This window comes from Candidozyma duobushaemuli, assembly GCF_002926085.2.
Source record: "Candidozyma duobushaemuli strain B09383 chromosome Unknown A_B09383, whole genome shotgun sequence".
In the NCBI taxonomy this organism is placed as follows: domain Eukaryota; kingdom Fungi; phylum Ascomycota; class Pichiomycetes; order Serinales; family Metschnikowiaceae; genus Candidozyma; species Candidozyma duobushaemuli.
In genome coordinates, this window is record NW_020289901.1 from 853,245 (window position 1) to 875,456 (window position 22,212).

Below are 22,212 nucleotides of genomic sequence, written 5' to 3' on the forward strand. Positions count from 1 at the left end.
GCATCCCCGGCCCCTAGGAAAAAGGCCATATGACCTTCCAAGTTTTATAAAATATGATGAAGTCTCGCGTGCTTGCTTACTATTCCCTCTGGGGTTGAGTCGTGTCCTTCGTGACATGATTCCTCTGGAAACGTCGTCCGTACGGATGGCTGGGTTTTGATGGTGCCAGCGTTTGGCGCAACACACCTTGTTACAAATACAAACGCCTAGAGAGGTTCTGACCCTTGGAAGTCATTGAGTAGAAGTAGGTAACTCGAATATTTCGACTCGAAGGTTTTGGCTAATGTGACTGTAGTGAAGAGGTGGACACAGGCCCAACGAGGGCCTAACTAGTCCCCGAGTCCAACAGCTTTTTTGTCTTCTTCCCTGAAGATCTAAAGAAGTCATTGAACAAAGTTAAACAGGCTATATTTGAAGGTTAAGTCTTCACGATGTCGGTGAGCCTAAACGTGACTTTTATCAAGCCGGTTGTACTTTTAACCGTTTATTGAGACTCGCTCACATTTTATATTGTTTGTCCCTAACAAACTCTACAGCATTAACTCCTGATATACCTGGATTGAAGATTAGTTTATACAGCTTAGATGAAGGTCTCGTAAGGAACAGGGGCGAGCGTCTGAGGAACGTTCTCACCGATCTGGACAACCTTAGCCTCTCTTGGCTGAGCTGGCTTTCTCTTCAAGTCAACCTGCTCACCCTTGGCCTTGGCCTCTCTCTTCAAAGCGGCGTTAGCCTTGACTCTGTTCAAGAACTCAGTACGACAAGCAGAGTGCTTAACGTGCTCGATTCTCAAGTTGACCTTCTTCTCAATGTATCTGTTACCAACAACCTTGTTGATGATGACACCGACGGAGGACTTGGTGACATTGAAAACGATACCAGTCTTACCGTGGTAGTACTTGTGTGGCATACCCTTCTGGATAGAACCGTTAGCCTTGATGTCAACAATGTCACCGACCTTGTAGACCTTCAAGTAGGTGGACAAGTGCTCAATTCCGTGCTTCTTGAAGTCACGTTGGAACATGTAACGAGTACCAGATCTGTAACCGTGACTGGATGTTAGTAAAGGGATTATATTTGAGGTTTATCGACCCATGAATTGCCATAAATGTCTGAAATTTCGAGCTTATTCGGAAATCTGGTGAAAATAGTTGCGTTCTGTTGCAGCGGGGTTTAAGGAGTAGGAACTTTTGCTAGTTTATGGTAGCATGGATGAAGATGTACCCAGGGATGGAACTTCGATATTTCTAGCTGGAATTCAAAATGGACTTTGGAATGACATTATGATATTCAGGAAACTCATGGAATCGGGGAGCGATGGTCGTTGTTCAACATACGTGTGAGCCATTTTTAACTGTTATAGATTCTATCTAAGACGAAATCTCTCTTGGTTGAAGTTTTTTCGTGAGAAGGTGAGAGGAAAATTTTCGGCACTGCAGACAGGCCCCACTGTGGGCAGCCCTCAGTGTGCGTATAGTCTGTGTGAGGTATCTCCACTGCACGTGCGAGCTCATATGAGAGGGCTGTAGCCCTAAGATCTGGCGGTGAGACAAATCGGCGTCTGATATTGATGCTATACCAGGCGATCTGAACGGATGAAACGTCCCAATCATGTAAAGACGGGGATATGTCTCTTTCATGAATTCGGTTCTAAAACAATAACTATGCAAGTACTGAAGTAACTCCTCGCAATGGTGTAGTGGACAGTGTAGTGGTATGGCTTCTACTCACAGACCCTATTGAACCTAGAAAATATCTTCAGAGAGGATTGAGTAGCATTTGTCGAGGATGATTGGCAAATTCTCTAGTCTGGACTCCAAGGAAAACATGACATGGAATTGGATTCTTTCACTCAGTAGAAGTAGCGAAGTAGACTTCTTTCGCTTGATCTACTCGAAAGAATGGACAGAACCATTTAGACTTATGTCACATAATGCAGAATTCACCTGAGATTTTTCAAGTAAACTGTATACGCTTATCTGTATCATGTCTCTATCTACTACATAGACCCCAGACTCATCGCGGGTCTCATCGCACCTAGTTGCAACCATGACGAAAACAAAGGTCTTAGTGCTACATCCCAACCCAGATAATCTCGATGATATAATAAAGAAGGCCAATCTACAACATCAGAAGAATGGACCATTCGAGGCAATCATTCTACTTGGTATCCATGATATTACACCGCCTCCAACAGTTCCTTCGGTCCCCACATACTACTGCAGCACCACCAAGGAAGACAAAACCTTCACAGACAAATCAGACAACTTCGTGTGTGTTTCTGGAGATTATAGCTTGCTCAAGCTTGCCTCCGGGATCAAGATAGGATTTCTCAGCCAATATGGCGAGGATGTTACTGATGAGGTTGACATACTCGTCTCCTTCCACTGGCCATTGGCTGTCGCCAGAACCCAAGGCTTGTCGCTTATCAGTGACGAAAGTGTCGACAAAGCCGCTTTAAGGCTAAAGCCTCGGTACCACTTTGTTGTGGGCTCGGAAAAGGGACGATTCTACGAACATCCAGCTTTCTCATGGTCTGACACCAGGTCGTGCCGTGTGATATCACTAGGCCAAGAGGGTACCGGCAACAAGTGGTTTTATGCTTTCGGAATTGGCTTGGAAGCGGACAATACGCAATCTTACGGGAAGAATCCTTACAGTACCACAGCCTCGACTACCGAGCAGGCAAAAGTTATTGAGGAAGAGAAGTTGCAACCACTTAAGCGCCAGCACGAGACAGAAGATGATGAATACGTTAAGCGTCCAAGGGTGGTTGCTCCACAAGACTGCTTTTTCTGTCTATCTAATCCAAACATTGAATCTCACATGATTGTGGCTATCGGAAAGCACAGTTACCTTGCGACCGCTAAAGGCCCAATGCCACTTCCACAGAGACCTCTTGACTTTTCCGGTCATGCAATCATAATACCTTTCGATCACACGCCGACTCTTGATGAACAATCAGAACAGCGGGAGGAAATGGCACAGTTTCAAAAGACAGTTTCAAAGGCTTTCTACGAGAAGTCTTTCGCTACGATTTTCTTCCAAATTAGCCGTCCTGAAAATGTTCATATCCACACCCAGCTTATACCTGTTCGTCTCGATGGTGCTCAGGAACAGCTTGAGAGATCTTTGAACGAACGTACTAGACAGAATAATGAAAAAGCGAAGTTCAACCAAAATCTCGAGTTTACATCTAACCCCATTGCCGTCAGAGACATCCTCAAAACAAATAACTTCATCAAATTCATTCTTTCGATGGGAGATGACATAAAAGTCTATGCAGCTCAACTTGTATCAGAGAAGCCCGTCGATTTACAGTTCCCAAGAAGGGTGATGTCCTTCCATCTCAAATGCCCCAAACGCACGTATTGGGATAGATGCAAACAAACCAAAGGCCAGGAAACCACCGAGTGCCAAAAGTTTAAGGCTTTTTACAAAGATTACGATTTCACTTCATGAATGCAAAAATATAAGGTATAGACAACCGCTCTAGGCTCTCTCAAGAGTACACTTAGAGCACCCACACTTGAAAAACCATTCCGACAAAGTGGCTTCTCTACTTTCCAATGTCTCATCTCCTGTGATACCGTAGCTGATGCACAACTCGGTGCCGGGCTGAATGTTCTCGGTGGTTTTAAAAATATAGGTATTGAGCTCTCTCAGCTTCTTTACGTTGTAGGCACAAGAATGGTTGAAAAATGATGCAGATGGGTAAACCCCAAATCCAAGATACTCCCTCTCTTCATCGTCTGTTGTTGTAGGTGACCAAATTCCGAAGGCATTGGTGAGGTTGCGACCGATGATGTCACGAACGCTCTGTGGGGTGATAAACTTTTGAAATGACTCGGGACATGTGAGACGGAGAAACTTAAAAATGTTACTGTATGCTAAGGTGAGGTAAGGATACTTCTCTACCTTCTGTGGTTCACTTGACTCCAACGTATGGAAGAGCTCCATTTCATTGGAGACCTGACTTGAGAGCCCTTGGTGCATGGAATGGACGACTGATATGGTATATCTTGCCTCGGCATAATCGTCTTTTGTTAGTTTAGGTAAGAAACGAGTTCTCTTTGTGGGCTTCATTTTGGAAATTTTGTTATCCCATTCCTCAACGTCTTTCCAGATCTGGCGAATGGCACTTTCGTCAAGGACTTCAGGCACCTCGTAGTCTTCGACATCACACTCATTCTTTGCAAATGCATCATCGAACGATAAAAGTGCTGTTGTAAGTGTTCCGTCATTGTCATACTCCACGAACTCAGATTGACATTCTTCGCTGCAGAAGTAGATCTTACTTTGCAACCGATGCTTCATAGACTTGCCATTATGATACGCAAAGCACCACAGACAAACCTCTTTTTTGAATATTTTGGCAACCGAGCTTCCAACAGGACGGTCAGACTTAAGTATTATCGTACCCTTCGGGATAAAGCTGCTTGCAAAACAACCTCTACCTCCATACACTGTGCGCTTGACGTCAAAGTATGGGCTGATTTGCTGAAGACATGACTGAGTGCTCAAATCCAGGAGCTCATTACCACTTTCGGAGTCGGAGGCGGTGTCTGTTGTAAGCTCCGTTTCGTTGGTTATCTCAAACACAACATCCTTGATTGAAAGATTTGCACGTGGGTTATGAGATGCGTATGCTATCAGACCTGAGGTCCTGAGTTCTTCTGGATGAGAAGACGGTATGGAATCGGTCATCTCTGGGATCATTTTTGGGGCTAGTTCACCACGTTTGTTCTCTTTTGAAAAATTTTGACTGAGATTGAGACCAGAGGTTCCTGTCTTAACTCATCTCAGCATATGCATACCAACGGTCGCGCATGTCATAGCGATTGACCAGTAACAATAGTTCTTCACTCACATATGTCAAATCGTGAATGACCAACATATCGAGAGAAGAAAACTGATTCTATGTGATTTATATACAGCTTCAGACAGTATGATTAGGTGGCTTTGTTGATAGCCAAATGCACGTCACTATTGTTGTACTCTATACTCGCGATCTCGCTAGCGTGGGTGCCCTCCTTGCATTACTATCTAAAGTTTTGCCAAATTTGGAAACATCGTTAAACTAAAATCAGAACTAAAAATACGTAAACTTTTTAGGATCTATGACCTAATTGGAAGAAAAAAATACCAGATTTGACCACGAAATTAAGGTTTGTCTTCCTCCGGCGACCAGCGCAATTAACTAAAGCAAAAGTCAGCAAACTTATACCAGATTTTCCATAAGATGCCCTGTTTTCTGGGGTGAAGCGCCATTTCCTCTTTCTCTGCATCCTCTTCGTCATCGATTTCTGCTTTTCCTGTGGTAATGTCAGCTTCCAATGCCGATCTCCATTTTGTCTTCTTCCAGAACTTCCGAACAACGTAGAGCACGCAGAAGAAGAAAGGAGCAAAGTAGGAGGTGAACAAATTGGCAACCGAGAACTCACCTGGAAAGAAAATCCAGAATCCGTTAAAAAAGAGGACCAAGACGTTGAACGAAGCAGCCCAATATGTCAAGTATGGATACGTCCACCTCGTCACCTTGTAGTACTTTTCGTCTGCATGGTCGCACAGTTGAACCTTGACGATTTTCTTGAATTTAAAGTAGCATGCCCACATAACAATGTAAGTGCAAAGAAGACCTGTCGTTGCCAAATTGATGAACCAGTCTAAGACGACAGCGGACGACTTGGAAACACTCATGTATGAAAGACAGCCAATGGACAAAGAAGAGACAACTGCAACGATTGGACAGCCGTTTTTCAAACAGTATGAGAAGCCCCTTGGTAAATAACCTGCCAAAGCAGCAGAGTAAGCACTTCTGGCAGCGCCATAAGTAAAACCATTTCCACAGGACCAGGCGGATGTCATCACAACCGCATTAACCACGGAATCGAGCCCTTGAACACCGACAGATTTAATTCCAATAACCCAAGGCGAAGCTGCTGCACCATCTTGACCAGCTTCATGGGCAGCAACAAGATCTGGGTTGATTGAGGAGCACATTGAATTCATGAAGAAAATACCACCAATGTAGAACAAGAAGATACGGACATATGTTCTTTTCGCAGCCATGGCGATATTCTTTCTTGGCTGAGAGATCTCACCAGAAACCATGCCCAACATGTCTGGACCGGAGCATGCAAAAGCAGCATAGATCAAAACGTTCCAGAGACCCAAAAATTTGCCTGTACTGCCTGCCACGAGATAGTCTTTCATCAAACCACCCTCAGGCCAATTTCTGAATCCGTAAGCATCGCCCTTGGGTTTCCACCGCACATGGTGATAAGACCGAAGAACATGAGGCCCACAATGAGAATGACTTTGAGCAAAGACGCAACGAATTCCACCTCGCCGTACCAATTGACACCAAAAACGTTGAAGAACAAGATGGTCGCCAAGCAGATGGAAATGAAAATCGCTGGAGAGGCGTCAGTCCAGTAGCCAGCCACGGACGCAAACGCCACGGCTTCCACACAGATGAACATAAGCGTGGTATATAAATAAATCAAAGTGGTTGCAAAACCCAAAGCTGGGTCGAGCCAGCGGGATGCAAAATGCAAAAAGGTGCCCTTTACCGGCAAGTACGAGCACATCTCACCAGTAGCTAGCATAAGGGGCCAGATCATAGTGACGGCCCAAATTAAAAAGCCGAGAAAGAGAGAAAGCGATCCTGAGGTCATGAGAGGACCTTTCAACCCCACGTAGAGACCAGTACCGATGGACTGACCAATGATCATAAGCGAAACATGACGAGAATTCAACTTACGCTTGGTCTGGCCGTACTTCTCGACATCGATTTTGTCGTTGAAGTCGGCTGCTCCCAGACTGATGTAGTTTCTATTGATGGAGATAACCAGCTCCTCATCGTACGAGATGGCGCCATTTCCCTTCTTCTCGATCATGATGCTACAGAGGGAAGCCCGCTGAAGGGCGCTTTATATATCTATAGATACCAGGTTTTTAGAAGCCGCTAAGCAAGCTTAACCAGTATCTATTGTGGGGCCAATCTGGCGCGGAAGTCAGGATGTCAAGCAGGCACCGATTGGGGAGAACCGTTCTGGCAGGGTCTGATCGACAGCATGAGAATGGCACAAAGTTCTTGAAGGTCCGCTGTGGACACACACACAATAGATAGAGAATGCCTACCAGCAGAAAACAATGGAAAATAAATTTGGTGATCACAAAACAGCCGTGTCATGAGCTTATCTGTGGAAACCCGCAGGCCTCCAAGAAATACGCACTAGCGCACCCTCAGATAACGCTAAGCGGGATGGGGCCCAGGGGGAATCCAGGATTGAGTCTCGCCAGAAATCTCAAAATCCGGGGCAAATTCTCAAACCTGGGGTCTGCCGAAGGTGCATTATTTCTATACCCCGGGTTAGCTGATCCCCGGGTGTCCTTACGGCATTTACGCTGGGGTCCCACGAAATCGCCTTGCAAATCCATGCACCCCACAAGCAGCGTCGGAGCGGAACTAGCAAGGGCCCAAATGCCTTACAGTGAGACCAACAAAGGACGTGCAGTGTCAAAATCAGGCTTTGTTGCGGTGAAGTTTTGTGCCAGATTATTCTGGGCTTTTACCTGCCAATTTGCAATTCCGTCTGGGCGGCACTGTTCGGAAGTGTCGAGCCGCTGGGGCAAAACGCCTTGCTGGTACTGGCCTGTATCGCCCAATCGCAGGGAGGGCGCCGTTTGGAATCAGTGAGAAAAAATTTAGTGCAGAGACTGAGGTAGGAAAAAAAAAAAAAAAAAAAAAAAAAAAGCAAGGCATTTACGCCCACCGCGCACTCAGTGGGGCACAAAAATCCAGCCGTTTCTGCCCTGATGGAGTGAGACCTCCAGCCCCCGATGCGCCGTTTTAGTCGGACTTTCGCCGAATCAAATAGGCTTTTTTTAAAATTTTGCCTCCTCGAGAATCCGCCTGACCTGGGGTTAAACGTCCAGCATGCAAACACTAAAGACTATTACGACGAGGAACCGTGACAGCGGGGCCGACGCAGCCAAGCACCAGGTACCAAAACGAACAATTGGTGCCAAAGTCGCCGAGAGTGGCCGGAGCCTACTCCACTCAAATTCAGCTAGTAAAGTTGTAGTTCTTCTACCCATTTTTTTCTAAAACGGTCCGCGGAAGATGGGGTGGTTTGGGGTCCTGGATGGATAACGGGGCGTTGGCTGCAAATGCCTTAAGTCATCGCGCAGGCCGTCTTGCAATATACGAGGCAACAGGACCCGGGAACCAGGTGGATAAACGGAAACACCTCGAAAACAGGCAATGTCAGGTTGAAAAGGAGAACTCGAATGACAAAAACGGAAGCAAAAGCATCACTGCCGGCCCACAGTAACCTGATTTTCTTGTACCCGGTGAACTTATCGGTGCCGCAGACGATGCGCATCTTCCAGACGGGCTTTTCTTGGCTCCCATTGATAAGCGGGGCACCTACTTAAGGCAGACAGGATGCCGTTTTCTTGCAACCACATACTTTTCAGCTTTTAATGAAAGACTACGAGAAACAGGCTGACAGCGACGACGTGCTCTCGCGCCACACGGCCGAGTACAACTTGTCGGTGGCCATGTCCAACCCTCAGCTCAAAGAGCAGACCGACCAGAACCAGAAGTTGAAAAAAGCTTTGGAAGCTAGACACTTGTCTATGATTGCCATCGGTGGTGCCTTGGGTACCGGTTTGTTGATTGGTACCGGTACGGCTTTGAGAACCGGTGGCCCCGCTGCTATTTTCATCACATACTCTTTGGTTGGTTTCGTTGTTTTCATGGTCCTCAGTGCCTTGGGTGAGGTTGCCACTTTCATTCCCTTGGCTGACGGTTTCGCGGGTTACTGCAGAAGATATGTTGACGAGGCCCTTGGTTTCGCTTGTGGTTGGGTCTACTTGTTCAAATACTTGTTGCTTCCGCCCAACCAGTTAGTGGCCGGTGCTTTGGTGATGCAGTTCTGGGTCGACAAGGATCGTGTGAACCCAGGTGTATGGATCGCCGTGTTTTTGGTTATCATCACCGCCGTCAACGTTCTCGGTGTGCGTTTCTTCGGTGAGATTGAATTTTGGCTCTCCAGTGTTAAAGTGATCACTTGTCTTGGTTTGATCATTCTTATGCTCTGTATCGCCTTGGGTGGAAGTCCATCTGGTGACAGACTCGGTTTCAGATACTGGAAAAACCCAGGTGCTTTCAAGGAATATGAGGAAAGCTCTAGAGATTTGTATATTGGCGGTGCAACTGGCCGTTTCGTCTCTTTCGTTGCCGTCCTTGTGACCACCATTTTCGCATATACTGGTTCCGAGTTGGTGGGTATCACCTTCGCTGAGTGTGCCAGACCAAGAAAGGCCATTCCAAAGGCTATTAAGTTGACCTTCTACCGTATCTTGCTTTTCTACATTTGCTCGGTGTTGCTTTTGGGAATGTGTGTTTCTTCTACCGATGGCAAGCTTTTGGGTGCCAGCGGAAACACTGCTTCGGCCTCTCCTTTCGTCATTGCCATCACCAACGCCAAAATCAAGGGCTTGGACCACGTCATCAACGCCTGTATTTTGATCTTTGTCATGTCTGCTGCCAACTCCGACATGTATATTTGCTCCAGAACTATCTACGGTCTTGCTGTGGCTGGCTATGCCCCATACTTCTTCTCCAAGACCAACAAGAAGGGTGTCCCCATGTACGGTATTGCCCTTTGTTTTGCATTCTGTTTGTTGGCTTTCATGACCACCTCGTCCTCCGCTGCCGATATCTTCAACCATTTTGTCAATGTGGTGTCGCTTACAGGCTTGATCACCTGGACCTGTATTCTTTTCCTCCACATGCGTTTCATGAAGGCCTTGACGGCCCAGGGATACAGCAGAAAGAAGGATTTGGCCTTCCGTTCGCCATTCCAGCCTTTCGGTACTTACTTTTCCTTCGGTATGTGCTGCTTCCTTATCCTCGCTAAGAACTTCACAGTCTTTTTGGGTAACGACTTCCCATACGAGACTTTCATTACCGGCTACATTGTGCTTCCTGTCTTCATCATCATGTTATTCGGCTGGAAGTTCTGGAAGAAGACCCGTTTGATTCCTGTCAACGAGGTCGATTTGGATACCTATAGAGATGTTGTGGATTACGAGGAGGAGCAGTTCCAGGCCAAGGATGCCGAGGATAAGGCCATCAGAGAGGCCCAGGGCAACCCTCGTGACCTCAAGTGGTTCTACGACAAGGTGTTTGGCTGGATCTTCTAAGGTGGATGGTTTCGGCTGTTGGCGGGCCGCGCTCACCTGCAACGGTTGCATCGAACGCCGTGCAGACACTGCAAGCGGAAAGGCGATATGGTTTCTCCCAAAAAAAGCAGTGGGATGTACATTGTTATGTACGTCTTGGTTTTGCCGTGGAAAACGGTTATCTAAAGTGTGGCTTGCGCCTATGTGTATTAGTGCTAACGATAATTTATGTGAATCTTTTTCGGTATCATCTGTATGGCTGGTTCGGGCAGCTTTTGTAATTTTGGACTTCTCTATACGGTTTTAAGAGTAAGGTTTGTTGGCTTCAATTGCTCCGATAGTTTATCTCAGTGCTGGATTTTTCCCGTTTCTTTTCCTTTGTAATTGCTGCTACGTTCTGCCTTCTGGCTGCGAAATGGGGTGACATCCTGAGTTTGCACCTAAATCTGGGGAACCCGGAAAAATATAAATATTAGAGCGGACCTAAAAATTGACTCAACTTAAAAAAACTCAACATACAAACTATTCATTCGTTTACTGGTGCCCGGTTGTATCTAATTGCTCACTAAAGAACAGCTCGGAGGAAGTATACGTGTCTCCGCTGAGGACCGCTTAAGCTCCGACGCAGCACACTCCAACAACCCAGTATCTACTACCAGTCTCAGTACCTCTACATCGAATCTATAGCTGATTTTGCATTGTGAAGTTTTATGCGAGAGTTTTCGATTTATACCTCGTTCTGGAAATAAGTCCTAAAGCCTCGAGAAAGGGGCTGCACAGGGTCCTGGAGAGCTCGAGGCGCTTCATAGTATCGGGCCTTGATTATGGAAAATCCTGAATGCCTTTTTGTAGAGGCCAACTTTGTGAATTTAGATGCTCAACATCCCTGTTCTCCAATGCAGCTGTTCAATGGCCTTTTTTTCACATTCTGGACAACATTTTTCAGTCCCTTAACAGTACAATAGCCAGACAGAAAAAACGCATTGCCCGGTACACCGAGCATGAGGATGAGCCACGCAACATTGAAACTGAAACCCAAAAACACCGTAAAATCAGTCACCACATAAAGTCTTCTAATTACAAACAATCTTAAAATGTAGAACATCCGGAAACCCTGGATTTTAAAACCGGGGTCACGTGCACAGAAACAAATCAATCTTCAGGCACCTTCGCGATATAGCGAAATCAAAAAGCTAGTTAACCTCACCCTCAGAACGTCCCACCCCTTGCTACAACTCGAAAAAAAGCGTTGTTCCAGCCACACCCTTAGTGTACTATAGTCCAACACCCAGGGTCCAATGAATTCGACCAGTTTAGCTACCAATTCCTTGGGCACCTCCTCCCTTAACCACGCCCTAAGGTCTCAGCCTTCGGTGGCATCTGGTGTTGGCGATGTCTCCCCGGTAGACGAATCGGAACAACTTCAAGGAGGTCTGCACCACAATAATCATGTCAATAGCCATGGCAGCCACGCTCAACAAAACCACCACATGCACCTTCCGCATCACCACAACCCCCAGTACGGCGCCATGAACCAGCTTATGCCTCTACAAGAGAACTTCAGCAAGATAAATGACAACGTCGCCAAATTGGAGAATGATGTGGCCACACTCAGCCAGGAGCTTGCGTACTTCCGCCACGTCATGGACTTCCAAAATCTGAAAATTGAAAAGTTGACCCTGCTATTATCCGACGTGCTACAAAACAAGGACACCTCGTCCATAGTGAATCTGTTACAGTCGCTCCAGGAGGGCGATCCATTTAATGTTAACGATAATCATGAGCTGGTTGATGATCTGGTACCGGAGCTGGTTCACGACTCTGTCCATGATTCCGTCCACGATACAGTGCACGAGTCCGTTCAAGATTCAGTTCACGACGTCACTGCAGCTATTCCATCGCTACAACTGTCCAATATGGTACAGGTTCCTGGTGTCGTTGATGTTCTGGGTGTCTCCCTTAACAACAATATGGACCCTCAGCTCCACCAGGTGGCCCAGGCGGCCGTCCTGGCACAGGGCAAGGGTGGCAAGAGAAAACGGGCTCTGTACGCCAAGGTCAACGGAAACTCCGATAGCGTAAAGGCCCAACAACAGCAAGCACATCAGCTGCAAGCCCAACAACAGAGGCAAATGCAGCAAGCATCTATTCAACAAGATCAAAACCAACAGCATCAACAACAACGAGGCCTGGCTTCCATGCAGCAGAGGCAACAGCAAACACCACAACAGCTGCAGCAGCTGCAGCAACAGCAATCTCAACAATCACAGCTGCAACAACAAGCGGACACCTCCAAAGATAGCTTGGTACTGATTCCAGGGCTTGAGGTGGTGAGTGTTGATGACATGGGCGGCAGGAAAAAACCAAAGATCTCTGTGGACTTTTTTCACAACCCCATGACTGTGAAGGATATATATGATGAGTTCACACGAGGGTTCCGTGGCCAGCCACCACTACGAGAAATGGATGAGAGATTCGGCAAGCATGAGTGGCGAGGAGACTCTCGTTCGAAAGAGCTGAAGAGATTCCAGAGAAGGAAAAAGCTTTGTGATGCCATCGAGCGTGGAATGGCCAAGTATGGCAAATCGGCGATGGATATCATACAATACATCGAGGATTTCCGTGGTGAAAAATCACTTACATGGGTGATGAATGGAAATTTGCCGCGTGACTTGCTCGAGTAAAAAGGTTGAAGAACCACGAAAACAACGGGTGCTTTCACTGGTGGCCGGTGATGAGCTAATGTGAGACGAATGTCTCGCAATGTATTGTATTATGGGACTGGTTTGAGTCACCAATTTTTGTAATGTAGGTTGTATTATGTTTATACTTTCGTTTAGAATTCATGAAGGATTGGGTATCGTTGTAATGTTGTTCACAAAGTGTGCTTCTTACCGATAAAGTTTTGGACGCTTTATCTAGCGATAAACCTGGGAAGCGTTCAAGACATCCTTGCCAGCATTCGAGTTGTATAGTAGTTCGAGATCATCGCTGGCGGTTTTACCACGAATTATTGTGCCGTTTCATAGCGAACCTTGTTTATTCTCTCTTTTTATTTTGAGTTCAACTTAGATAATGCTAGCTTTATCATATATAAAATAAACAAGTTCATTCACACTTTTAAATCATCAATTTTCACGCATAAGAGCAAACTCGAATACGTTCTTTCCTAGACACTGGTCTAGCTTCATGCAAACCTTTAAGTACACCAGAGGCGTATATTTCTTCAGTTGTGATTGAGGTCGGTTTGTATCTCACAACCATATTTACTACTACCGATAATTGTGATCCAGACTCATGTCTTACCTCATTGCACCCAAAACACCCAGCCTTGTCAAAATCCATCTCCATTTATGAATTACTATCAAAAGGTTTTGTTTTAGAGCACAACCCTTTATACCCTAGCAACCAATTGAGTAGCTACGTGGCTGATTGAGAGGCTATGTATTTCGCTAGATGGTAGGCACTGAATAGCAACTCAGGGCATCTAACGCACAACAGTTCGGATATATCTGTCTCACCGGGCCGGATTCGGCCACACCTTCGAATCAGACACAAAATACTGAAACAGCTTCAAGACCTCTCATCACATTTAAAATTCTTTTGCTCAAATAATTTTTCTAAAGTTTTTTAGTGGTATCATCGTTGCCACCGGTAAAGGCAGTTGCAGTCACTCTTGCCACAGTTAGTGCGGTATCGGTTTTTGCACCCATTTCCTAGATCTGTGCTTTCTACTCACGGGGGCAAGAAATGACCACAATAGCCATCCATTCGGCTATGACACAGACTCGTTATTTATATTGGAATTTAAAGAATCGCTGTTTTGGTGCCCAGGTCAGGGTGACAAGGATGCTGACTCTTCTGGAAAGTTCCAGGGCGCGCGCCGGGTAACCCACAAAATTTTCATACTCTAGCAAGTGTGCCGTATATATATACCTCACACATCCTTCTCTACCACAAACATCAAAATGTTGTCTGCAAGAAACTCCGCCAAAAATGCGTTCAAGCGTTTCGTGCGCCACCAGTCTAACGGTGCCCCTGGCGGCCCTGTGATTGGTATTGACTTGGGTACCACCAACTCCGCTGTGGCCGTCATGGAGGGCAAGATCCCAAAGATCATTGAAAACTCCGAGGGTGGTAGAACCACTCCATCCATCGTCGCTTTCACCAAGGAGGGCGAGCGTTTGGTTGGTATCCCTGCCAAGCGTCAGGCTGTTGTCAACCCAGAGAACACTCTCTTCGCTACCAAGAGATTGATTGGTAGAAGATTCGAGGACGTTGAGGTCCAGAGAGACATCAAGCAGGTGCCATTCAAGATCACCAAGCACCAGAACGGTGATGCTTGGCTCGAGGCCCGTGGTACCCAGTACTCTCCTCAGCAGATCGGTGGTTTCGTCTTGAACAAGATGAAGGAGACCGCTGAGGCTTACTTGGGTAAGAGCGTTAAAAACGCCGTTGTCACCTGTCCTGCTTACTTTAACGATGCCCAGAGACAGGCCACCAAGGACGCTGGTAAGATTGTCGGCTTGAACGTCATGAGAGTCGTCAACGAGCCAACCGCCGCCGCTTTGGCCTACGGTTTGGAGAAGAAGGACGGTGAGGTTGTTGCTGTCTTCGACTTGGGTGGTGGTACTTTCGATATCTCCATCTTGGACATTGGTGCCGGTGTTTTCGAGGTCAAGTCCACCAACGGTGACACTCACTTGGGTGGTGAGGACTTCGACATTGCTATCGTCAGAAACATTGTTGAGACCTTCAAGAAGGACTCCGGTATTGACTTGGAGTCTGACAGAATGGCCATCCAGAGAATCAGAGAGGCTGCTGAGAAGGCTAAGATTGAGTTGTCTTCCACCGTCTCCACCGAGATCAACTTGCCATTTATCACTGCTGACGCCTCTGGCCCTAAGCACATCAACCAGAAGATCACCAGATCTCAGTTCGAGTCTCTTGTCGAGCCATTGGTCAAGAAGACCGTTGAGCCATGTAAGAAGGCCTTGAAGGACGCTGGTTTGTCCACTTCCGACGTTTCCGAGGTCATCTTGGTCGGTGGTATGTCTAGAATGCCAAAGGTCATGGAGACTGTTAAGTCCATCTTCGGCAAGGACCCATCTAAGGCTGTCAACCCTGACGAGGCCGTTGCTATGGGTGCTGCTATCCAGGGTGGTATCTTGGCCGGTGAGGTCAAGGATGTCGTCCTTTTGGATGTCACCCCATTGTCCTTGGGTATCGAGACCATGGGTGGTGTCTTCGCTAGATTGATCTCTAGAAACACCACTATCCCAGCCAAGAAGTCCCAGATCTTCTCCACTGCCTCTGCTGGTCAGACCTCCGTCGAGATCAGAGTGTTCCAGGGTGAGAGAGAGTTGACCAGAGACAACAAGTTGATTGGTAACTTCACTTTGTCTGGTATCCCACCAGCTCCAAAGGGCGTTCCTCAGATTGAGGTCACCTTCGACATTGACACTGATGGTATCATCAAGGTCTCTGCTCGTGACAAGGCCACCAACAAGGACGCCTCTATCACCGTCGCCGGCTCTTCTGGTTTGTCTGACTCTGAGATTGAGAAGATGGTCCAGGATGCTGAGAAGTTCGCTGAGTCTGACAAGGCCAAGAGAGAGTCCATCGAGTCTGCCAACAGAGCCGATCAGTTGTGTAACGACACCGAGAACTCTTTGAACGAGTTCAAGGAGAAGATTGACGCTGCTGACGCTGACAAGATCAAGGAGCAGATTGCTTCCTTGAGAGAGATTGCTGTCAAGGCCCAGTCTGGTGAGGAGGTTGACCCAACCGAGTTGAAGAACAAGACCGAGGAGTTGCAGAACGAGTCTTTGAAGGTTTTCGAGAAGTTGTACAAGAACAACAACGAGAACAACGAGGGCAACAACGGCAACGAGTCTTCCGAGCAGAAATAAGATGATTGACGACTAGCTTCAAAGTGGGCCGGTGTTGGTCTGCTACTTGTATATATTGCTGTAATTAACCTTTCATGTGGCAATTTGTGTAGTTAGTATGTAAATGATGAGATGCTATTTAGTTTGCTTGGTTCAAGTTGCAATGGATGCCTGAAGACCTTGGGAGAAGGCGGGGCTCGATATCCTGGACCATGGCTTGAGTGGCAACTGGAGGAGTCAGAACAGATCTTCTTGGTCCTGGAGTAGTGGCCTTAGACCTGTTGCGCCGAAGGGTACCGTAGCGTTTGATTATGGCAGATTCAGTGGCAGATTGGGAACACAGGTTCAGGTAAACGGAGGAGCCTGACTCCAGAGAGGCGTCGTCGGACTCGTAGTCCAACATCTCGCCAAGCACAGAGCGGCGGTTGAGAGTCTGGTGAAGCTTCTCAACAGTAGAGTCCTCCTCCCAGTCGGATACCTCTTCAGGCAAGGAAACATTGTCGATATCCGATAAAATGGAATCGGATACGGAAACGAGAGAAACAGCGTCATCATCGTCTGGAACATCTGACTCTGCAATTGTTCTTGCAAGCACCTTTTTAGAGGCAGCAGAACCGGCACGAGAAACTGGATCACCGAGATGCGAAGAATTGGTACCTCTTTCACTACCTCCCTTCACAATGCTAGCGTTATAAGAAGAAGCAACCTCGGGGCTGCCCTTCAACATAGATGGTACGCTCTGGCCCGCCATGAGGGCTTGGAACAATGTGATTTCCTGGCGTATTTGGATTCTCTGAGCGAGCACATTTGACAAGTAGCGTTTCCAAAGAACCTGGATCTTCTGCTTCTCGAGGGATGCAGAGACCGTGTGGGGAGGAGGTTGAGGAGCCGAAGGGTCTGAAAATGCTGCGTTCGAATTGTAAGGTTTGAGCAGACCTGGACTGCTGAGTTCTTGCTGTTCACTGATGTACTTGGAAAGATGCGACCATTTACCGTCTTTGCTTGGTTTGGATACTGGGGATGCAACTGTGGTGGTTTCAGGTGCTGGTGCCGAACGATCATGATGATCATGGCCAGCCATGTGTTTGAGATCGGCAGTGAGTCCCTCGACCTTAGCAGCGCCTTGTTCGCTGCCCAAGTACGGGTTTTTAAGAGGGGCAGAAATAACCGCAGGCCCGCTGGCCTTTTGGCTTCTGCGAGAGTTTGATCTCATTGTAGCTCTTTGCGTTGCCTTCTTTCTGGTAACGAAAGCGTGGATTCTCTTGGGCCAGTGCTTCATGGCCTTCAATTTTGCAACCATTTTTCTGAGCCTAAGCTTCATTCTGTAGCTTATGGAGCCTTCTTTAGAGCGGACAGCTTTGCGTCTAAAGAGACCCAGTGATGCATCTTTACCGTAATCAGGACCTGCCTTAGTAGGCTTCCGTCTCAACATGGCCCTGTTTCTGATTTTGGATTTCGACCTCTGGTTCAACGAGTCCTCTCTGGTGGAGAAGATGGTGGCCTGGGATCCCATGGAATCAGAAATATCACGACGGTCACTGTAAAGACTTGACGATCTGTGGGACCCGGAGGCTTTGGGAGGATCTGCAATGTATTGGGAGAAACGTTCTGGCACCTGGTGAAGTGGGCCACTATGAAGCTGGAGATGGGTCCTTCTGTCGATCATGTTGGAGTTGCCGCTAGCAGGGGGCTTGTTGGGAAGCTCCTTGTTCTTGGGTTCTGGCAGTTCCCCATATGTGCTGTACTGGTAGTAAGACAATGCTGGCATGGACAGCTGTGAAGAGTCTGTCTGGACCTCAAGTCTTTCATGTGTTGATGACGAGGTCTTTGGTTCCCTGGAGTAAGGGTTTTCACGAAGAAGTTCACTAGTAAGGACATCAGAGACCGTACGGTCAGATGCCTCAGACTTGGCTGTGAGCACAGGCTTCCATTCTGAAGAGGCGGTGCTCATGGTGGTAATGCTATTAGAATGCTGGAGGATGAAACGTGGTAAAGAAAAATGCGGTTTCCAGATTTGTTCCTAGATCATGATTTGAATCATGGTGATCCAGCTGGCTGGTGATGCCCGATCTGGAAAGTACCAGCACTTTATGCAGCGCACAGGAAAAAGGACATAACCATGGAGAAGGGGTGAACGAAGGGGTGGCTTGGGAGGGAACCGACCAATAAGCTCTTGGGCTTGTTTTCTATTTTTATATTTGTTTATCAGAATGTTATTAGATCGAAGAAACCGTTGCAGACGTTCTTTTGTAGATACGCCAGCCTTTCGCAGCCATCCAGACTACCCCGTAAAAATCAATTCAAGGCAGAGAGATGAGGTTTATTTTAAAATGAAGTCATTTTAAATTGATATACCTGAAACAAGTCTCTGTTGATCTCTCTTCATCCATTTATTTCGCTCTCTGATGTGCCCCAACATTTGCACACGGAGGAGGCTGGCTACAGCCGCACGCGACTTTGCAGTCGCTTAACTTTAAGCCTACAATGCTAACAGAACCAGGACGTATATTAAGCTCCAGAGCCTCTATCGAACTGCTTATTTGGCTGGGGCCAAGCCAACAGCATTCTTTTTCAAGTCGTAAACAGAGTAGTACCTTCTCAAGAAGGCGTCACCAATGATGGCCAAGTCACCAATAGGCTTAGGGAAGTCCATTGGTGTGAAGGCGGAGATACAAGAACCAGACACCTCCAAGGTGTAGTCGTATGGCGACAACGTGAAGTTGTAGCCAGCGAAAGTCAAGGTCAAGTCTGGCAAGTCATCTCTCTTGTCACACTCAACCTGGTACTGACCAGACCAAGACTTGGTGGCGCCAATCTTAGCGTTGATGAGCTCAGCCAAGGCAGATGGCAAGGTAATCAAGGAAGTACCAGTGTCGATGGCGGCACCAGTGGAAGTCAACTCGGCGTACTCATCACCAAGTCCAATACCGTCGAAAGAAACCTCCCAGTAGGCCTTTCTTCTCACGGGCAACCAGGTGAGGGAGCCCTTGAAGTGAGACTCGTCGTAACCACCGAAGGTGGCCAAACCGCCGTCGTTCTCGTTCTTATCGGTGTCACCGAGGTAGAAACCGAACTGAGGAGCCTCGAAGAGACCCTGGTTGATGGCATTGTACACTGGTGGCACAATCTTGTTGACGGAAATGGTGTCGTAAGCCAAACCCAAAATACCGTCAAACTTACCGAAAGCAAAAGCCAAGCCGGGCTCAGAGGTGGCTTCGGCAAACTCCTGCTTAGGGATAACCAAGTCACCGATGGACAATGTATCCTGCGAGACGTAGCCCTCCATGGCACCAGAGCCGTACTGGATAGAGAACTCGGAGCCATTAGCCTTGTAAGAAGACGACTCGTCGTGGTCGTACTTGCTGTGCAAGAAGCAGGCCAAAGAGCTGCAGTCCTTCGATGGAACCCACAAGTTGGATGAGCCAGTATCCAAGATAACCTTGAAGGTCTGACCTGGAGTACCGAGCTGAATCTCCGTGAAGTACTGGGCGTTCAAGTAGTTGGTGAGAGGAGCCTCGTGCTTGCCTCCCTCAGGAACGAGTGGAATCTGAGCCAAGTTCTGGCCACCCTGAGCGGAGTTGCCGTAGCCAGCAGCAGCGTAGGTCTCAAGGTACTTCAGGGCTAAAGCCGAAGTGTACTCCAGGAATCTGAAGGCATCCAAGGATTCCTCGACGGGGATCTTATTAAGCTTTGTGGAAAACTTTTTGGCGTCGGTCGCTCCGAGAAGCGCCGCAGCCACAGCAACGAGGGTGGTAGTCAACTTCATTTGTGAAAGGAAGAGAGTGGTTGTGAGAGTGTGGCGAGGCGGGGGTCATATATTGTCCCAGGGGTGGTGTACGGGTGTTTACCAGGTGTTTACCATTTGCCCCTATACCGAGAAAGAATTTATCTGTTTTTAGGGGTCAATTGCAAATATCAATACTTGAAGATAACAATTCTCTGTTCTCGAAGGCAAGACTTATGGCTGTGGTCTGGTTAGATGGCCTGGCTGGCTCGTGAAGCGCAACCTTGTGGGCATGACACCCGTGCACCACATAATCACCTTTCCCAATTGAGCCGAGTTGGTCCCGTTATCGGTTGTTACAATTTCGTCAATATCGTCAAACTGGCGTCAAAATTAGCTATTTAGGTAATCAAAAATACTAATGGTTTTTGGAAAGGTCGAAATTGCTTGGGGAAGAGCCGCAGTGGGCTTATCAATAAGCCCACCTCGGAGCCGCTTATCGGTTTTCGCAGCCATTTATCAGGTGCCTCAAACAAGCAACTTCGTAACTCCAACTTACAAATTGTTGAACTCCTCACATCCCTTATCGTAGCCTTGCTCCCACTCCCAAAGGAACTTAGATTTGCCCTTCGCATCAATGTGCTCCTTCAAACGAGCACTCTTAAGCGCCTGTCTGCGCCCGAGAAGAGAGCCCTGTTTGGCGAACGCCAAATTGTCGTTCCAGGCGACAGTGAAACCTTCCTTGTAGCGGTCATGCTCGTACTTCTCCTTAGAATTCTGAGAATTCCAGTAGTCCGAGTGGGCCTTGAAGTTGTTCTTGAGAAGCTCTTTGAACTTGTTCTCGTCTGGAACGCTGATTTTTGGTGGAGAGAAGGCCTTGTGCAATTGCTGACGGAAGTCCCACTCGCCACCGTTGCCAGACTCAAACTTGTAGGTCCAGAAGTAGCAACCAGCGCCAGCACGCTTGAAAATGAGATCGGCAACCTTTGCTCCGTATTTGCTAGCAAACTCGGCTCTCTTGGAATTGCCGTAGTCGTTGGGGTCCAAACCAGCCTTGGAAAACAGCTGGCCGTCCAAAACACAAGACCATTCGCCGACCATGAAGTCAACACCGCTACCGTCTTCAGTAAGGTTGGTGAGGAGATCTCCCTCCAAATCCTTGGTGATCCGGTTGGGGTCCTTGTTCTTATCCTTGCCATCGAAACAGCGATAAACGTGGTGATCCACAACCACACCAATGGTAGTACCAATGTCCTGGTTTTCCTGGACCCACTTGGCCCACTGGTCAGGCCACCAACCATCAGAGATCACGACAGGCACAGATTTGTCCACGGAGCGAATAGCATTGATGGCGTCAGCGTAGTACTTCTTCTGCTTAGTGGCACTGTCAGAGAACTCGGCTTCGTTGACGATCTGGATACCAGCAACATTCTCATATCGAGCAATATCACCAGCCAAAAACTTGAGGGCATCAATCATCAAGCTTTGAGCAGAGGACTTGCTCCAGAACTCAGCCTTACCATTGTTGGTCTCACCACTGTGGTCGTTGCCATTGGCACCGTAAGGCAATCCATGAATATCGATCAAAACACCGATATGGAAACGGCCTGCCGGCTCAATGAAGTTCTTCTTGATGATATCCCAGGAGTTCTTGTAGACACCAGCGACCTTCTCAAACTTGGTGCCTTTGGTGTACTTACCGCCGTCGATATTCCAGTAGCCAATTGGAAGTCTGATGGCAGTCACACCATTATCGTGAAGCCAGGCCCAGTCGTCATCATTGACGTAACTCTTCCAGTGCTTCTCGTACTTCTTTCTGGCTCCGTCAACACCCAATTCCTTGATGTTGCCCTCAGCAGCCTGGAGTTCCGTTTCTGCACCTTTTGGGAAGATCAGGTGGAAGATCCATTTTTCTCCCACAAAAACGGCACCGAAGTTGGGTCCGAAGTTGTACCTAGCTCTGTAGATCTGCTTCTTCAGAGGAGCCTTTCCGGCGTCCACCGGTGGATCGGCCGCATTGACCGAAGCCACCGAGTGGTTTCTCATTTTGTCGACAAGTTTTGAAAGACCCATAGTTATTTGAGAAAATAATGCTAGCGGGCCCTTTTTATCATTTTGCAATCACTCTTGCTAGGGGAGATTGCTAGCGATTGTGCAGGAGACACAGCCATCGGTCCCAGGCACCAGAAGCCCAATGCCCAGAAAACGTTCGTTCTTATTTTTGGTCGTTAAAATATGTCACCTTCATTTCGAGTAGTTCACTCATATATATTCAAAGTCATTGGTATTCTGAAAGAATCTCACTTGATTCGGTTTTGATCGCTGGGCAGGAGATACATACGGATTGCTTCGGTCGCAGCAGTGAATGATGTTACTACTTTAGGCGCTCAGCGTGTT

General features: G+C 47.4%; 10 protein-coding genes across 10 annotated transcripts; 4 read left to right on the forward strand and 6 right to left on the reverse strand. All coding sequences in view use genetic code 12, as the record gives it.

Moving 5' to 3' along the window:
• Positions 1 to 580: 580 nt before the first annotated feature.
• On the reverse strand, positions 581 to 1,024 carry RPL21A (60S ribosomal protein eL21; the record flags this gene model as incomplete). Its single annotated transcript, XM_025478970.1, has 1 exon — positions 581 to 1,024. One exon carries the CDS (start codon positions 1,022 to 1,024, stop codon positions 581 to 583), a length of 444 nt encoding a protein of 147 aa, XP_025338443.1.
• A 1,025-nt stretch (positions 1,025 to 2,049) lies between these two features.
• On the forward strand, positions 2,050 to 3,462 carry CXQ87_000392 (uncharacterized protein; the record flags this gene model as incomplete). The annotated part of the gene is made up of 1 exon (XM_025478971.1): positions 2,050 to 3,462. One exon carries the CDS (start codon positions 2,050 to 2,052, stop codon positions 3,460 to 3,462), a length of 1,413 nt encoding a protein of 470 aa, XP_025338444.1.
• A 30-nt stretch (positions 3,463 to 3,492) lies between these two features.
• On the reverse strand, positions 3,493 to 4,719 carry SET6 (Set6p; the record flags this gene model as incomplete). The annotated part of the gene is made up of 1 exon (XM_025478972.1): positions 3,493 to 4,719. One exon carries the CDS (start codon positions 4,717 to 4,719, stop codon positions 3,493 to 3,495), a length of 1,227 nt encoding a protein of 408 aa, XP_025338445.1.
• Positions 4,720 to 5,196: 477 nt separating this feature from the next.
• On the reverse strand, positions 5,197 to 6,902 carry PUT4 (Put4p; the record flags this gene model as incomplete). The annotated part of the gene is made up of 2 exons (XM_025478973.1): positions 5,197 to 6,258; positions 6,309 to 6,902. 2 exons carry the CDS (start codon positions 6,900 to 6,902, stop codon positions 5,197 to 5,199), a joined length of 1,656 nt encoding a protein of 551 aa, XP_025338446.1.
• A 1,591-nt stretch (positions 6,903 to 8,493) lies between these two features.
• Positions 8,494 to 10,221, forward strand: CXQ87_000395 (uncharacterized protein; the record flags this gene model as incomplete). Its single annotated transcript, XM_025478974.1, has 1 exon — positions 8,494 to 10,221. The coding sequence occupies one exon, from the start codon at positions 8,494 to 8,496 to the stop codon at positions 10,219 to 10,221; it is 1,728 nt and encodes a 575-aa protein (XP_025338447.1).
• Positions 10,222 to 11,498: 1,277 nt separating this feature from the next.
• Positions 11,499 to 12,884, forward strand: CXQ87_000396 (uncharacterized protein; the record flags this gene model as incomplete). The annotated part of the gene is made up of 1 exon (XM_025478975.1): positions 11,499 to 12,884. One exon carries the CDS (start codon positions 11,499 to 11,501, stop codon positions 12,882 to 12,884), a length of 1,386 nt encoding a protein of 461 aa, XP_025338448.1.
• A 1,284-nt stretch (positions 12,885 to 14,168) lies between these two features.
• Positions 14,169 to 16,112, forward strand: SSC1 (Hsp70 family ATPase; the record flags this gene model as incomplete). The annotated part of the gene is made up of 1 exon (XM_025478976.1): positions 14,169 to 16,112. The coding sequence occupies one exon, from the start codon at positions 14,169 to 14,171 to the stop codon at positions 16,110 to 16,112; it is 1,944 nt and encodes a 647-aa protein (XP_025338449.1).
• A 118-nt stretch (positions 16,113 to 16,230) lies between these two features.
• Positions 16,231 to 18,042, reverse strand: CXQ87_000398 (uncharacterized protein; the record flags this gene model as incomplete). The annotated part of the gene is made up of 1 exon (XM_025478977.1): positions 16,231 to 18,042. The coding sequence occupies one exon, from the start codon at positions 18,040 to 18,042 to the stop codon at positions 16,231 to 16,233; it is 1,812 nt and encodes a 603-aa protein (XP_025338450.1).
• Positions 18,043 to 18,627: 585 nt separating this feature from the next.
• Positions 18,628 to 19,857, reverse strand: APR1 (proteinase A; the record flags this gene model as incomplete). Its single annotated transcript, XM_025478978.1, has 1 exon — positions 18,628 to 19,857. One exon carries the CDS (start codon positions 19,855 to 19,857, stop codon positions 18,628 to 18,630), a length of 1,230 nt encoding a protein of 409 aa, XP_025338451.1.
• A 513-nt stretch (positions 19,858 to 20,370) lies between these two features.
• Positions 20,371 to 21,888, reverse strand: CXQ87_000400 (17-beta-hydroxysteroid dehydrogenase-like protein; the record flags this gene model as incomplete). The annotated part of the gene is made up of 1 exon (XM_025478979.1): positions 20,371 to 21,888. One exon carries the CDS (start codon positions 21,886 to 21,888, stop codon positions 20,371 to 20,373), a length of 1,518 nt encoding a protein of 505 aa, XP_025338452.1.
• Positions 21,889 to 22,212: the final 324 nt, after the last annotated feature.